The sequence below is a fragment of the Panicum hallii genome, chromosome 2 (genome assembly GCF_002211085.1).
Source record: "Panicum hallii strain FIL2 chromosome 2, PHallii_v3.1, whole genome shotgun sequence".
Classification (NCBI taxonomy): domain Eukaryota; kingdom Viridiplantae; phylum Streptophyta; class Magnoliopsida; order Poales; family Poaceae; genus Panicum; species Panicum hallii.
The window spans coordinates 258,671-273,101 of NC_038043.1; the positions used below are offsets into that span (position 1 = coordinate 258,671).

The 14,431-nt window shown below is 49.6% G+C and overlaps 3 protein-coding genes across 3 annotated transcripts; 2 read left to right on the top strand and 1 right to left on the bottom strand.

The window, feature by feature from the left end:
* Positions 1 to 17: 17 nt before the first annotated feature.
* On the top strand, positions 18 to 1,932 carry LOC112882579 (peroxidase 1-like). The gene is made up of 3 exons (XM_025947661.1): positions 18 to 488; positions 604 to 772; positions 1,116 to 1,932. The coding sequence occupies exons 1-3, from the start codon at positions 72 to 74 to the stop codon at positions 1,628 to 1,630; spliced, it is 1,101 nt and encodes a 366-aa protein (XP_025803446.1). The 5' UTR covers positions 18 to 71; the 3' UTR covers positions 1,631 to 1,932.
* Positions 1,933 to 10,814: 8,882 nt separating this feature from the next.
* On the bottom strand, positions 10,815 to 11,186 carry LOC112879941. The gene has a single exon (XM_025944384.1). It carries the CDS (start codon positions 11,184 to 11,186, stop codon positions 10,815 to 10,817), a length of 372 nt encoding a protein of 123 aa, XP_025800169.1.
* Positions 11,187 to 13,113: 1,927 nt separating this feature from the next.
* On the top strand, positions 13,114 to 14,330 carry LOC112882566 (peroxidase 1-like). Its single transcript, XM_025947646.1, has one exon. The coding sequence runs from the start codon at positions 13,150 to 13,152 to the stop codon at positions 14,131 to 14,133; it is 984 nt and encodes a 327-aa protein (XP_025803431.1). The 5' UTR covers positions 13,114 to 13,149; the 3' UTR covers positions 14,134 to 14,330.
* Positions 14,331 to 14,431: the final 101 nt, after the last annotated feature.

Genomic DNA, 14,431 nt, shown 5'->3' on the forward strand with positions numbered 1-14,431 from the left:
TCTTGCCCACTGCTGCCTCACGTTCGACACAATTAAGCTCCAACAGGAAGAGATCGATAGAGGGTATTAGCATGGCCGCCGCCGCAAGAGCAGCAGCACCACTGGCAGCGCTGCTGCTGCTCCTGACGATAGCAGCGGTGCCGCCGCCGGCGGAGGCCCACGTGCAGATCGGCGCGTACAACAAGACGTGCCCGCAGGCGGAGGACATCGTGCTCAAGGAGATGACGGCCATCCTCGCCAAGTCTCCCAACCTCGCCGGCCCCGTGCTTCGCCTCTTCTCCGTCGACTGCTTCGTCGGCGGCTGCGAGGGCTCCATCCTGCTGGACTCCACGGCCAGCAACACCGCCGAGAAGGACTCGCCGCTGAACCAGGGCGTCGGAGGGTACCAGGTGGTGGACGCCATCAAGGCCAAGCTCGAAGCCGCCTGCCCCGGCGTCGTCTCCTGCGCCGACACGCTCGCCCTCGCCGCGCGTGACTCCGTCAGGCTGGTATGTACGTGCTGATGCGTCATGAGCATGACTAGATCAACTCGTCGTCTGAAGAAATAGCTAGCTAGGGATCTCGATCACGTACTGAATTTTCTGTTCACGATCGATCGGTCAGACGAAGGGGCCCTTCATCCCGCTCCCGACTGGCCGGAGGGACGGCAACAGGTCGGTGGCCGCCGACGTGGCCCCTAACTCGCCGCCCCCAGGCGCTACCATCGCCGACATCATCGCCCTGTTTGCCAACAAGTTCAACCTCACCGCCAAGGACCTCGCCGTCCTCTCCGGTATATATGCTGCTATCCAGTCAATTTTCATTACATCTAGTTACCTCTCAGAGTTTTCATACTATTATTATGATTATTATTATTATGATTATTTTGCATGAAGTCAATTTTTCTGCTAGAAAACAAAAGTAATAAACGCCCGCAATAGTTAAAAAACAAAGCGAAAAAGGCTAAATGAAGGAACGGCAGAAAGAAAGGGCTGGCTGCTAGGTCCTGACGGGCCGTATGCTCTCTACACAGAGTGTTATGGAGCCATCTTGGGCCGATTAGACGATTCCATGGATGGGCTGAATAGTCATTAGGCAGGCCCACTAATTAGTATATCATCTTATCTGTTCATCAGGCGCGCACACGATCGGTCGGGCTCGGTGCTCGACGGTGTCGCCGCGGCTGTACAACTTGGGCGGTCGGAACGGCGCCTCCGACCCCACGCTGGACGGCAACTACACGGCCACCCTGCGCGGGCAGTGCAAGCCCGGCGACAACGCCACCCTCGTGGACCTCGACCCTCCCACGCCCACCACCTTCGACACCGACTACTACACCCTCGTCGCCGGCAACAGGGGCCTCCTCTCCACCGACGCCGCGCTGCTCCTCGACCCCGCCACCAGCGCCTACGTCGCCGCCCAGGCCAACGCCACCTCCCCCGACCAGTTCTTCGCCGACTTCGCCGCGTCCTTCGTCGCCATGAGCAGGCTCGGCGTCCTCACGCACCACAAGGGCGAGATCAGGCAGGTCTGCTCCAAGGTCAACCCGCCGGCACCGACGAGCACCAACGCCGGCGCCGCAGCTGGCAGGAGCTACCACACCGCGGGGTTGGCACTGATCACTACGCTGGCCGTGGCTCTGCTGATGTGATGATTACTACTAGCTCTGACAGACCCTGCTTTGCACTCCTGTGCGGCAGCCAGCGCAGAGTGGTGCGTGTGATTCGAACTGGTTGCTTTGCTGTTCATATGATTTGTTGTCTCCATTTGGATTTGGATTTGCGTTTGCATGATTTGACGTGTCGCTTGGTTTAATGGTTTCCATGATTGATTTTGCATGGAATTTGCTTTGCAAGATTTCTCATTGTGAATTTGGGCAAGTCCTATTGTAACGTGTGAATCCTGATTCCTGAATAAATGCATGCCCGCCCCTGATTGTCTCGTCGTTACAATTATATGCGGTCCTCTGTCTATCTGTCAGACCCCGTTTGATTCCAAGTGTTAAATTTTAATTCTATCACATCAAACGAGAATCTTACTATTTAAGAGTATTAAATAAAAAAATTTACAAAACTTTTTTTAGGTAGATGCTAATTCGCGAGATGAATTTAACGAGCCTGTCAGTGTTTTACCGCCACGTCTACCGAGGGATACCCCCGAGGTGGTGAGTTTGTACGTAAGGTGTCATCGAGATCAGCAACTCAAAAATACAAGGAACACAAAGTTCAGACAGTTTCGGACCGCCGAGAGCGTAATACCCTACGTCCTGGTTAGTATTGCCTTAGGTGTTAATCGGAGTGATCTTGGGTGATACTCAATTTGGAAAGGGTTCGTGCCCGCCCTTATATAGTTTGAGGGGAGGGTTACATGGAATCCTAGTTAGATACGACCTCAGCAGTCTTACCCGAGTAGTATTCGTGCAGTTTTTCTTCCGTTATGACTAGTTTTACTACTGTATGAGTAGTTCTACTACGCTACGAGTAGCTACAACTGGTGTAAGAGCGTGGGTTATGTCTCACCCATTATCCTGTAAAATGTAGGCCATATGCGCAGTCCCGTGGGCCCGGGTCTGACAAGTCTTCGAGCTCTTCGTAGTTGAATACTGCAGGCTTCCGAGTACTTCTAAAGGCGTCTTCGAGTTCTCCCAGACTCCATCTTGAAGGTGTCTTCTGAGTACTTTCTTGGCTGCATCGAGGCTGTGAGGTGCTCATGCCTCGAGTATTTGTCAATTCTTCTTTTACATGGGGTGCGATTGAACTCGCACTCCATATGGAGTAGCCTCCGAGCATTAGGTTGACTCATAAAATTAGGATGAGGATTAATTTAGTCTTTAAGCTTCTGTGCTTATCTTCCAAAAAGATTTGAAAAATAAGTCGCTGATGACACGTATTCCACAGCCCCGAGCCTTAAATCTAAATCTCCAAGGTTTGGAATAAAGAATTCAAAGAATCGTGGCATGCAATATACGACTGTAAAGATTTAATGGTTAAGATAGGAAAATTGGTTCATAAATTCGAAAACCGCTTTTTTCGGGATGAATTCCCTGAAAAAAATGGTTAAACAAATAACTTCTTCAAAAAATGCCTTAAATTACCACTCAAATCAAACCTTATTATCTGAGTGCCGTATCGCCTCCAGCCCCTGAGCCTGGGAGCTAGATGAGTCGCACAAGGTACATCTGGTAGTCGGTGGCGCCATCCTCCGAGTCTAGACATTGGCCAAGTTGCCGCTGGATCTTGAAATATCGATAAAGCCAACTAGTCGGAGTCGATCCCGACTAGTTTTGTAGGTGAGACGAGTAGTCGAAGTAGCTCACGACTAATAAAACTAGTCGAGAACTAGTAAATGTAGTGTATGGGAGCAATACCCTTGCAGTAAACTCCATATATAACTAGTCGTGAACCAGTAAACGGAGTAGTACTGAAAGTATGGGAGTAAGGGCCCTTCACTAACATAGAATACTAGTCATAAACTAGTAATCCGAGCGTTACTGGAAGTATGAGAGCGAAGCCCCTCTAGTAATACAGAATACTAGTTGAGAACTAGTAATCTAAATGTTACTGGAAGCATGGGAGCGAGCCCCCTTCGGTACATAGTACCAGCCGTGAACCAATAAACGGAGTAGTACCGGAAGTATAGGAGTGAGGCTCCTTCAATAGACTTGCACGTAGTAACAGTCGTGAACCGATAAATGGAGTATTAATGGAAGTATAGGAGCGAGGCCCCCTTCAGTAACATAGAGTACTAGGCGAGAATTAGTAATCTGAGCGTTACCGGAAGCATGAGAGTGATACTCCTTCAGTCATAAACTAGTAAAAGGAGTAGTACTGGAAGTATTGGAGCAAAACCCCTTCAATAATATAGAATGCTAGTCGAGAACTAGCAATCTGAGCGTTACTAGAAGTATGGGAGCGAGGCCCCTTCAGTAGACTTGCAAGTAGTATCAGTCGTGAACCAATATATGGAGTAATACTGGAAGTATGAGAGTGAAACCCCTTCAGTAACATAGAATACTAGTCGGAAACTGGTAATCTGAGCGTTACCGGAAGCAAGGGAGCGAGGCCCCTTCAGTAAACTTGCACGTAGTACCAATCGCGAACCAGTAAATAGAGTAATACTGAAAGTATGAGAGCGAGTCCCATGTAGTAAACTAAACGTAGTACCAATCGTGAACCAGTAGAACGAAGTAGTACTGGAAGTGTTGATCTCCAGTCGCCTACCGAAGATGATTTCTTAGGCGGGCCATGAGAATTCCTTGTTGCCATGCGAAAATGTCACGGTTGGCCCGAAGGAAGTGACGACGAGATCCTTCACGTGGGTTTGATCAGTTTCTTGGCCAGGCTGCGACAGGTTGTATGTTGTCATACGAAGATATCTTGGTTGGCTAAGGCTGAAAATGACATAAATGCTCGATATTCTAGAAGTTTGGGACCTCCTGGCCATCAGGGTACTATAAGTGATACGATCCTGGTCCTGTAATCTTGTGCACGATGAAAGGTCCCTCCCATCGTGAGTTAAGCTTGTGCAGCCCCGGTTTCGTCCTGGATGCGGCAAAGGACCATATCTCCAATGTTGAAAGATCGTCGTTAAATGTTCTGGTCCTGGTAACGATGGACGCCTTGTAAGTAGTGGGTCGACTGGAGCAAAACATTGCATCGGACTTTTTCTGCCGAATCAAGTTCGAGATATCTTGCGTCATCAGCCTCGCCTTCTTCGTACATCTCTAGTCGGGGAGATTTCCACATGACATCAGCCAGTAATATAGCTTCGGACCTATAGAAGAGAAACAAATGTGACTGTCCTGCGGCTTTGCTTCGTTGTGTGCAAAACCCCCAGATTACAGATGAGATCTCATTGATCCATTTGCCACCCTTTTTGCTGTCCCCGTCGTAGAGTTTTTTCTTGAAGCCATCAAGAATCAAGCCGTTTGCACGCTCAACTTGGCCGTTGGCCCGTGGGTGAGCCACTGAAATGTACTTGACCTCAATGGCACTGTGTTCACAGAAATCCTAGAATTGATGCGAGTGAAAATTGGATCCTATGTTCATGATGATAGTTTTGGGGAAGCCGAATTGGTGCAAGATGTCGCAAATGAAGCTAACCACTCGATCTGCAGGGGGCTTTGTAATTGGCTTGTACTCAATCCACTTTGTGAAGTTGTCGAAGGCTACCAACATGTGAGTAAAACCACCTGATGCATTTGTTAAAGGCCCTATCATGTTCAGGCCCTAGCATGCAAACAGCCATGAAGGAGGTATGGTAATAAGGTTGTCGGCCGGGACATGGGGCTGTTTGCTGAAAAACTGGCAGTTTGTGCACCGGTGAACAAGTGCTTCGACGTCTGCCAAAGCGGTCACCAAGTAGAACCCTGATCTGAAAGTGCTGACTAGTGTGCGAGAAGCAGCATGATTCCCGCACACTCCTTCATGAATCTCCTGGAGTATTTCTCTGCCTTCCTCCATATGGACAAACTTCATGAGTATGCCTGATGCTGACCCACGCTTGTATAAGTTATCCCCGACTAGAACGTACCCTTTGCTGTGCATTAGGATGCGTGTGGCCTCAGTGCTTTTTGGGTCGATGTCAGGGGGTAGTTTGTGCTCCTTGATATAGTCAAGAAACGTCACCCGCCGGTCGACCTTGATCATCAAGATCTCTCGGTCGGGTTCTGTTGGACCCTGAGCGATGGTGCTTGGATGTGGTGTCTTGATGGATGGGTGACGCAACTTGTGGATGAAAACACCCAATGGGACATTGGCTCAATCAGAACCCAGTTTTGAGAGCACATCCACTCCCACATTATTGTCGAACCACATGATAAATTTCCAGCCCCGAGAACTTGTTCTCGAGCTTGCGTATTTCCACGACGTACGCATGTATGGTGTCCTTGTTGATGTATCACTCTTTGTTGACTTGTTGGACCACAAGTAAGGAGTCACCATAGACAAGTAGTTGCTTAATGCCTAAAGAGATTGCCAGTTGTAGCTCGTGCAATAGAGCTTCGTACTCGGTAACGTTATTTGAGACCTCAAATAATATTTGGAACACATACTTGAGTTCTTCTTCTTTTGGATTGATGAATAATACTCCCACGTCACCACCTTCGAGCTTGAGTGAGCCATCGAAATACATTACCCAATGCTCTGGCTAGTTAGCTGGGGCTTCCAATTGTTTCACGCCATTCTGCCATGAAGTCGACTAGTGCGTGCGACTTGATGGCTATTGATAGCTATTCGGGGATTGAAGTCGAGAGTAAGAGCCCCCCAGTTCCACTGGCCACATGGAGATGCGCCCGGTGGCGTCCCAATTGTGGAAGATATCCGCCAATGGGAAATCAGTGACCATCGAGATATTGTATGCGTCGAAGTAGTGGTGAAGCTTCCTGGAGGTGATGAGTATAGCGTAGAGTAGTTTCTGAATTGTCAGGTAATGAACCTTGGATTCAGAAAAGACTTCGCTGTCAGACCCAGGTGGCACACTTCTCCTGGGATACGGGATGGGACATGGCCAACACCCTACATTTGTTGTAACTACTCGTAATGTTGTAGGATTACTCATACAGTAGTTAGACTAGTCGTATACGGTAGAAAACTACCTGAGAAATACTCGGGTAGGACTCCTGGACTTGTACCCGACTTGGACTTCCATGCAAATCTGTTCCCCCAGACTATATAAGGGCGGACAGGGACCCCCTTGGGGACAATCATCATCAAAAACAATACAAACCACACAGGACGTAGGGTATTACGCTCTCGGCGGTCTGAACCTGTCTAAATCTCGTGTTTCTTGCACTTTCGAGTTCCTGATCTCAGCGACATCCTACCTACAAACTCACCACCTCGGGGGTTTACCTCAGTGAGTGTGGTGGTAAAACACCGACAGCTGGCGCGCGAGGTATGGGTGTTCATCAAGCATCCATCGGAGAATTCGATGGCATCCTTCAACTTCACCAGCGCCGTGCTCTACGAGGGCATGATTTTAATCTTCGGCTCTTGGATCTGCGTCGCCAATAGTTTGGGTGGCTTCAACAGCCACCTAGCCAAATCCAAGAAGCCGGAGGCTTCTTCATCAACTTCAAGCAGCGATCTAAACGACTTCATCAACAACCTCGATGACATGCTGCTTCCCGATCTGGCCTAGCAGATCGAAAAGATGTCCGTTTTCAACGCGACTTCCACTCGTGATGCACCAGATCTATTCGGATCGGATTCAAACCGATTTGAAAATACCTCACAATCTCAATCCCTCTACAACTTGGAGGAGGATTTGGATTTGCTACTCAGGATCAAGGACGTGGGTGCCACCGCTTGTCGGGAGGCCCCCGTTTTCAACATGTACTCAGACTCCAACGAAGAGTACTCCCCATGTAGTACTATACCTTCAAGCCGTATCCGAAAAGGACTCGGAGACTAGGGAGCCACCAATCGTTGGGCGGCCCCCACCCTTGAAAACCATTCGCAAACCGACGACTACACCTTAATGGTTTCGGGCAGCCTTCTGGGTTTAACCATCACATCAATACTGCAACGACATTTCGTGTACTGGAAGGGCTTTGAGCCATCCGAACTACTCGATTACGAATCCCGTCTTGTGGCCTTCACACAGGAACTACCCTTCCAAGAGGGTAGACCTCTCTCTCCTATCGCGAAAGAAGGAGAAAGTAACACAGAGCTACTTGAGTACAGCCTTAGGGCTAACCACTCGCCGGATCGTCAAGTTTGCATCGCCTCCCTTCGCAACGCGGAGGAAGACGAGCTGGGCACCCAGTACGACAATGAACAACTCGCGGACGTCTCAGTCGACGAGCCCACAGTTGACGCTCCCCAAGATGAAGATGAGGAGCACCGAAGGATCCGGCGGGCAAAGAATGCCAAGCGTGCTCAACGCAGGCACAACGCGCAGAATTGCACCCGCGAACTAAGGGATCTCAACAACACTTTTGCAGCAGTCGCGGATCATGAGTACCGTACACCGATTGGCGCCATAGCAGAAGCAGCACTACTACCTCAACAACTCCCATCTAATCCTCAAATACAAAGGCTGCAGTACTTGACCCAGCGTGCGCTCGTGCAACTCGATGGGCAACATCTAGTGTCCTCCACTCAGAATCAGCTCTCGAGATCTGAGCACCATGGTGATACCGCGCTGGTCAGTCGCACCCCTGAAGGAGGCCATGGGAGTCGAAGGAACGACAACCGCCAGCGCAATGAGGGCCACCCGTCCGCGCGTGGCAACAATGAACAAGAAGTACAACAACCCTCTCGCAACCGGCGTGGGGCAAGGCACCACGGCTAAGATCCAATAGAGGCCAACCTCCATGATGCTCCCACGGTCGACCTCAGGCAAAAAATTAACAAGGGCCGCGACACGCGGCTTGTTATTGAATCGAGGAGAAGGGACCGTACCGGCAGGTACTACGACAACGACAACGACCACTTCCCCGCCTTCACCACCAGCATCACCGACAAGTCCTACCCAAGGACTTCAAACCAGTTGGAATCCCCAAGTATGATGGTAAGCAGGACTCGCGCCAGTGGATTAGTTGCTACTCCATCGCCATTGAAATTTTAGGAGGATCCAACTCTACAAAAGCTCTCTACTTCCCGGTGGCTCTGGAGTCCGTGCCACTCACATGGCTTGAAAGCCTCAAACCAAACTCCATCAACTCATGGGAGGATCTCAAGCGAGCCTTCATCTACAACTTCCAGGGATCCATGATCAGGGTGGGCACTCGCCACGATTTGTCCCAAGTGAAGAAGGAGATGAACGAGATCCTGAGTTCATACACATGGTGTTTCTTCGAGATGCGCGACACCATCACCAACATCACCGATGAGGACATCATCCGTTGCTTCCAGCACAGCCTCTTCTCGAAGAACACGTACCACGACTTCGGGTGCAACCGCCCGACTACTGCCGTGGAGCTGCGTGACATGATGGCACGGTGGGCTGACTAGGAGGATGAGGAAAATGGCCGCTTCCCCAAGCGTAACCACAACAAGCAAGGCAATGGCAACGACCACTTCGACAAAAGCCAGCGGAACCACTCAGGGAAGATCTAAAAGTGCAAGCCAGACCATGAAGTCGCGGCTGTCGAACGCAATCCGCGTGACAAAAAGTCAGGGAACAACCACTCGGACTACGAGTAAGGCATGCATAAACAATGCCCGATACACCTAAAGTCGCAGCATACGCTCTTCGAGTGCGTCACCATTTGAAAATCATTCAATGCACCACCCCTCCCCCAAGCAGGAAAGCGAAAGGACAAGGAGGATGACGAAGAAGGAGGTGATAACTCGGGGGGCTCAAGACTTCCAGGATCCGAAGAATGTCGTCAACGTCATCTTCGGTGGAGACGGCGGATTCCCCTCCAAGCGCGCGCAGAAGCTAACCCTGCATGAAATACTCTCTGTGGAGCCAGCCACAACAAGGCCTCTGAGATACAGCGAGGTCCCAATCTCCTTCTCCAGGGATGATCAATGGACCAGCTTCTCCGAGCCAGGAAAATTCCCGCTCGTTCTAGACCCTGTTGTGGCGAGCTCACAATTAACCCGAGTACTCATCGATGGCGGGAGCGGCCTCAACCTGCTTTTCGCAAGTACTCTCAAGAAGATGGGACTGGATATCTTCAAGATGCTCACTCCCAGCAAAGCTCCTTTCTACAGCATCGTCCCGGGTAACGTGGCTACACCACTCGGGTCAGTGGTCCTGCCAGTCACCTTTGGGATAGAAGACAACTACCGCACCGAGTATATCAAGTTTGAGGTGCCGGATTTCGACTCATCATACCATGCCATTCTTGGCAGGTCAGCACTAGCCAAATTCATGGCCGTACCCCATTATGTCTACCTGCTACTCAAGATGTCAGGCAAGATAGGTGTATTCACACTCTGCTGCCTGATGAAGTAGATGGGGCCGCTGCACACCGAAGGCATGGCCTTTCTCTTTGCGTTCCACCATGATTGTCGTGCTGACGACGTGAGTAGTTGCGCCATGTAAAGTAACAAGTTCTTGCCTGGTTGTGGAGTCGTTATGATGGGGGCGATTGCAAATAATGTTTGAGATCTTCCAGCGCCTGCTTCGCCTTCTCGGTCCACTGGAACTTGTCGTGGTGTTTGAGCAATTTGAAGAAGGGTAAACCCCGTTCTCTAAGTCCCGAGATAAATATGTTTAGAGCCGCCATGTAGCCTGTGAGCTTCTGGAGATCCTTGATCGTCTATGGAGCATCTATGTCTGTAATGGTGGTGATCTTCTCCGGGTTTGCTTCAATTCCTCGGTGACTAACGATGAAACCGAGTAGTTTTCCTTGTGGAACGCCGAAGACGCACTTGGTTGGGTTAAGCTTCCATCAAAACTTGCGTAAGCTGTTGAAAAGGTTTCCTCGACATCAGGGATGAACTCATCGTGGCTCTGGTATTGATGACCATGTCATCTATGTAGGCTTCAACATTGCAATGTAGCTGATCAGCAAGGTATAATTGGATGGCCCACTGATAGGTGGCTCCTACATTCTTCAACTCGAAGGATATGGTTGTGTAGGCATATGCTCCAAAGGGGTGAAGAATGCTGTCTTGATCTAGTCTTCTTCCTTGAGAGCAATCTAGTGGTAACCCGAGTAGCAGTCGAGGAAAGAGAGCAGGATGCAGCCAGCCGTAGAGTTGATGACTTGGTCGATGCGTGGTAGCGCGAAGGGATCCTTCAAGCAGTGTTTGTTGAGATCAGTGTAATCCACACACAGCCTCCATTTATTATTATTCTTTTTCAAGACTAGTATAGGGTTGGCTAACCACTCAGGTGGTAGATTTCTTTAATGAAACTAGCCGCGAGTAGTTTTGCTACCTCCTTCTTGATGGCCGCTGGTTGGAGATTTCCATCTCTAAGTCGGTGAGCCTTTGCGCGGCCGCAAAGACTTCAGCAGAAGATTCTGGCACGCGTGATGTCGCGGCGTACTTGATCGCCTTTTGGTTACAGTCGTATGACTTCTTCAAGTCACCACGAAACGTGAGCACGCATGCCTTGCCTAGCATCTTGAGTAGTAAGTAGACGTAGTGAGGCACGGCCATAAATTTGGCCAATGCTGGTCTGCCGAGGATGGCGTGGTATGACGACTTGAAGTCAGCCACCTCGAACTTAATGTACTCCGTGTGGTAGTTGTCCTTCGTCCCAAAGGTGACTGGCAGAACCACTGAACCAAGTGGTGTAGCCATGTTTCCCACGATGCCGTAGAACGGAGCTTGGTTTAATGGTTTCCATGATTAATTTTGTATGGAATTTGCTTTTCAAGATTTCTGATTGTGAATTTGGGCAAGTCCCATTATGTAACGTGTGCATCTTGATTCGTGAATACATGCATCCCCGTCCCTGATTGTCTTGTCGTTACGATTATATGCAGTGCTCAATCTATCCTTTACACGCTGTTTGATTCCGAAAGACTAAACTTTAGCTCCATCAAATCAAACAAGAATCTTACTATTTAAGAGTATTAAATAAAAAAATTTATAAAATTTTTTCACAGATGGATGCTAATTCGCGAGACAAATTTAATGAGCCTAATTAATCCATAACTTGTAACGATGATGCTACAGTAATCATCCGCTAATTATGAATTAATATACTTTATTAGATTCGTCTCGTGAATTAGCAAGATTTTACAATTAATTTTATAATTAGACTTTATTTAATACTCTATGATATGATAGGGCTAAAGTTTAGCCTCGTACACCCCCTTAGCCTGGAGCTTTTGAACTACTGATACTTGGAGTGAGTTCAGCGCGCGGAACTTGTACTAAAGGCAGGCAAACTGCATATATAGATTCAAAGACAGGGTTATTAATGCAGCTTCAAAGTCTCAGCTGCTTGCTTGGAGGAAAGGTATCCAAGGAAAGGACAATAGTGCATTATATTAGTAGACAGAATAATGAAAGAGGGGCCGGCACTTCAGAATAATTCCAAGATTATATATATGAGAAATGATGGTTGAAAATTTGGAATAACGATGATTGTCTCGTCCCTTAAGAACTGAAACTATGTTCCCGAATCTAGATTAACTGCGCAACTCATGCATCTAATTCCGCATAATCCTGTACAGCTAGCTGTGACAGCTAGCGCAAGATATAGAAAATCCTATGCCGGGACGCTGAAAAGTCAAGTACTGGCTTCGTTCTAAAATATAATAACCTTTTGACTTAGTCAAAATCAAATATTTTATTTTTAACCAATAATATCTCTATAAATAATTACTTTCAAATAGAAAAATTACATATTATGATAGTTGGTTTCATTATAAATAAACTAATATTATTTTTATGTTATCAATTTTTATAATTTTTTACCGTCTACTGTTAGAATTTAAAATATTTGACTTGAAAAAATTTAAAATAGTTATATTCTGGACGGAGGTAGTACTAGACTAGTAGAGATGATGGCTGTGCCTCAAAGCCCTCACTCAGCACGCGTTGTAAGTGTGTATTGAATGTTTGAAACACTTACAAGACAAATAAAACAAGTCAAATGAGCTAAACTCTTCGTTTCCGGACAGCAGCAGCATGTATGTACAGCAAATACTAGATTAACTGACCAAGAACACCTTAGCTTGCCGATCGAGAAATTCAGGTTCTCTTTATTTGGAGAAGCATGCAAGGAATGGAATGGAACACACAATTCGATCAAACCATTATTAATTGTCTGGTGGGAAAGAAGAGAACGAACATGGAAACCATTATCCAGCATAGCAAAACATTTCCTGTAGAATCTTGCTGCTGTGCACACTAATAATGTCTAATTCCTTCATAAAAGTATTGTGGCAACTAGCGAGTATTTCAGAACTGGTTTGGTTCAATTCATCCCCCACCTCCAGCTCCGCCGTCGCCGTTTGTTGGGCACGACGCACCTGGTCAGAAGGAGTGGCATGCATGTCCATGGACCATGGTGGCGTCCGGTCATGCCGACCATGAACTGCGCACATATCCAATCCAGCAAGAGCAAGGTCAACGGCTGCTGCGGCCACCGCGCGCAGAGACGAACGACGAACATTCTCTTCCCATCCCCGGTTCCAATTAAACAAAACAAAAAGGCAGGCAAAAGCCTATAAGTACGTTGCACCTCGCCGTCGTCGTCATCATCATCCAAAGGAAAAGCGATCCATCAATCTCTAGCTAGCTTGCCACGGCCATGGCCTCCCGCCTATCATTGTTGGTGCTCCTCCTGGTGGTCGCGGCGGCGTCGGCGACCCTGACGAGCACGGCGGCGCAGCTGCAGTACGGGTACTACAACGCGACCTGCCCGGGCGTCGAGGACCTGGTGCGCGAGGAGCTGTTGGCCATGTTCGCCGCCGACATGACTCTCCCGGCGGGTCTTCTCCGTCTGCACTTCCACGACTGCTTCGGCGCCGGCTGCGACGCCACCCTGCTGCTCAAGTCGCACAACGGCACCGCCCAGCGCGACGCCGACCCCAACTCGACGGTGCGCGGGTACGAGGCCATCGAGGCCGTGAAGGCCAAGGTGGAGGCCGCGTGCCCGCTCGTGGTCTCCTGCGCCGACCTCCTGGCCATGGCGGCGCGCGACGCCGTCAACTTCACCCAGGGCCCCGCGTACCAGGTGGAGACCGGGCGGCGCGACGGCAACGTGTCCCGCAAGGAGGACGCGGAGCGGTTCCTGCCGCCCGCCGACGGCAACGTGACCGTGCTGACCCAGTACTTCGCCGCCCAGAACCTGAGCGCCAAGGACATGATCGTCCTGTCGGCCGCGCACACCATCGGCGCGGCGCACTGCCCCTCCTTCTCGAAGCGGCTGTACAACAGCAGCGGCGCCGGCGACCAGGACCCGGCCATGGACCCGGCGTACGCCAAGAACCTGACGGCGGCGTGCCCGCCGGGGAACGTGGCGAGCGTGCAGCCGCTGGACCCGGTGTCGCCCAACAGGTTCGACCTGGACTTCTACAAGTCCGTGGCCAACGGCACGGCGCTGCTGGGGTCCGACGCGGCGCTGCTGGAGGACAGCCTCTCCTTCGCCTACGTGCAGCTCATGACCAACGACTCGTACCTCGACACCTTCTTCGCCGACTTCGCCGCCTCCATGATCAACATGGGCAGGATCGGCGTGCGCACCGGCGCAGACGGAGAGATCAGGGACACATGCGCCATCTACGTCGACTGATCCATCTCATCGTCCGGCTGGTTGCTGCATGCTGAGATTTTCTTTTCATTCGATTCTTCACCTTCCTCTTCACTTTAATTTTGTTCCTCATTCAAGTGCGTGCGGTGGTTCATGTTGTACGTCGTCCTTAATTGGCATTGTATTTCGAAACATCAGGATGGATGTTTAATTCATTCATTCATTGGTTTGTGGCAAAAGGATCGAAAACAAGTGGCGATCGATCGATTTCATCATGACGATTGACGAATCTAGTCATTCACATGAACACCACCGTTTTTTTGGCATGCCGGAAGCCTGT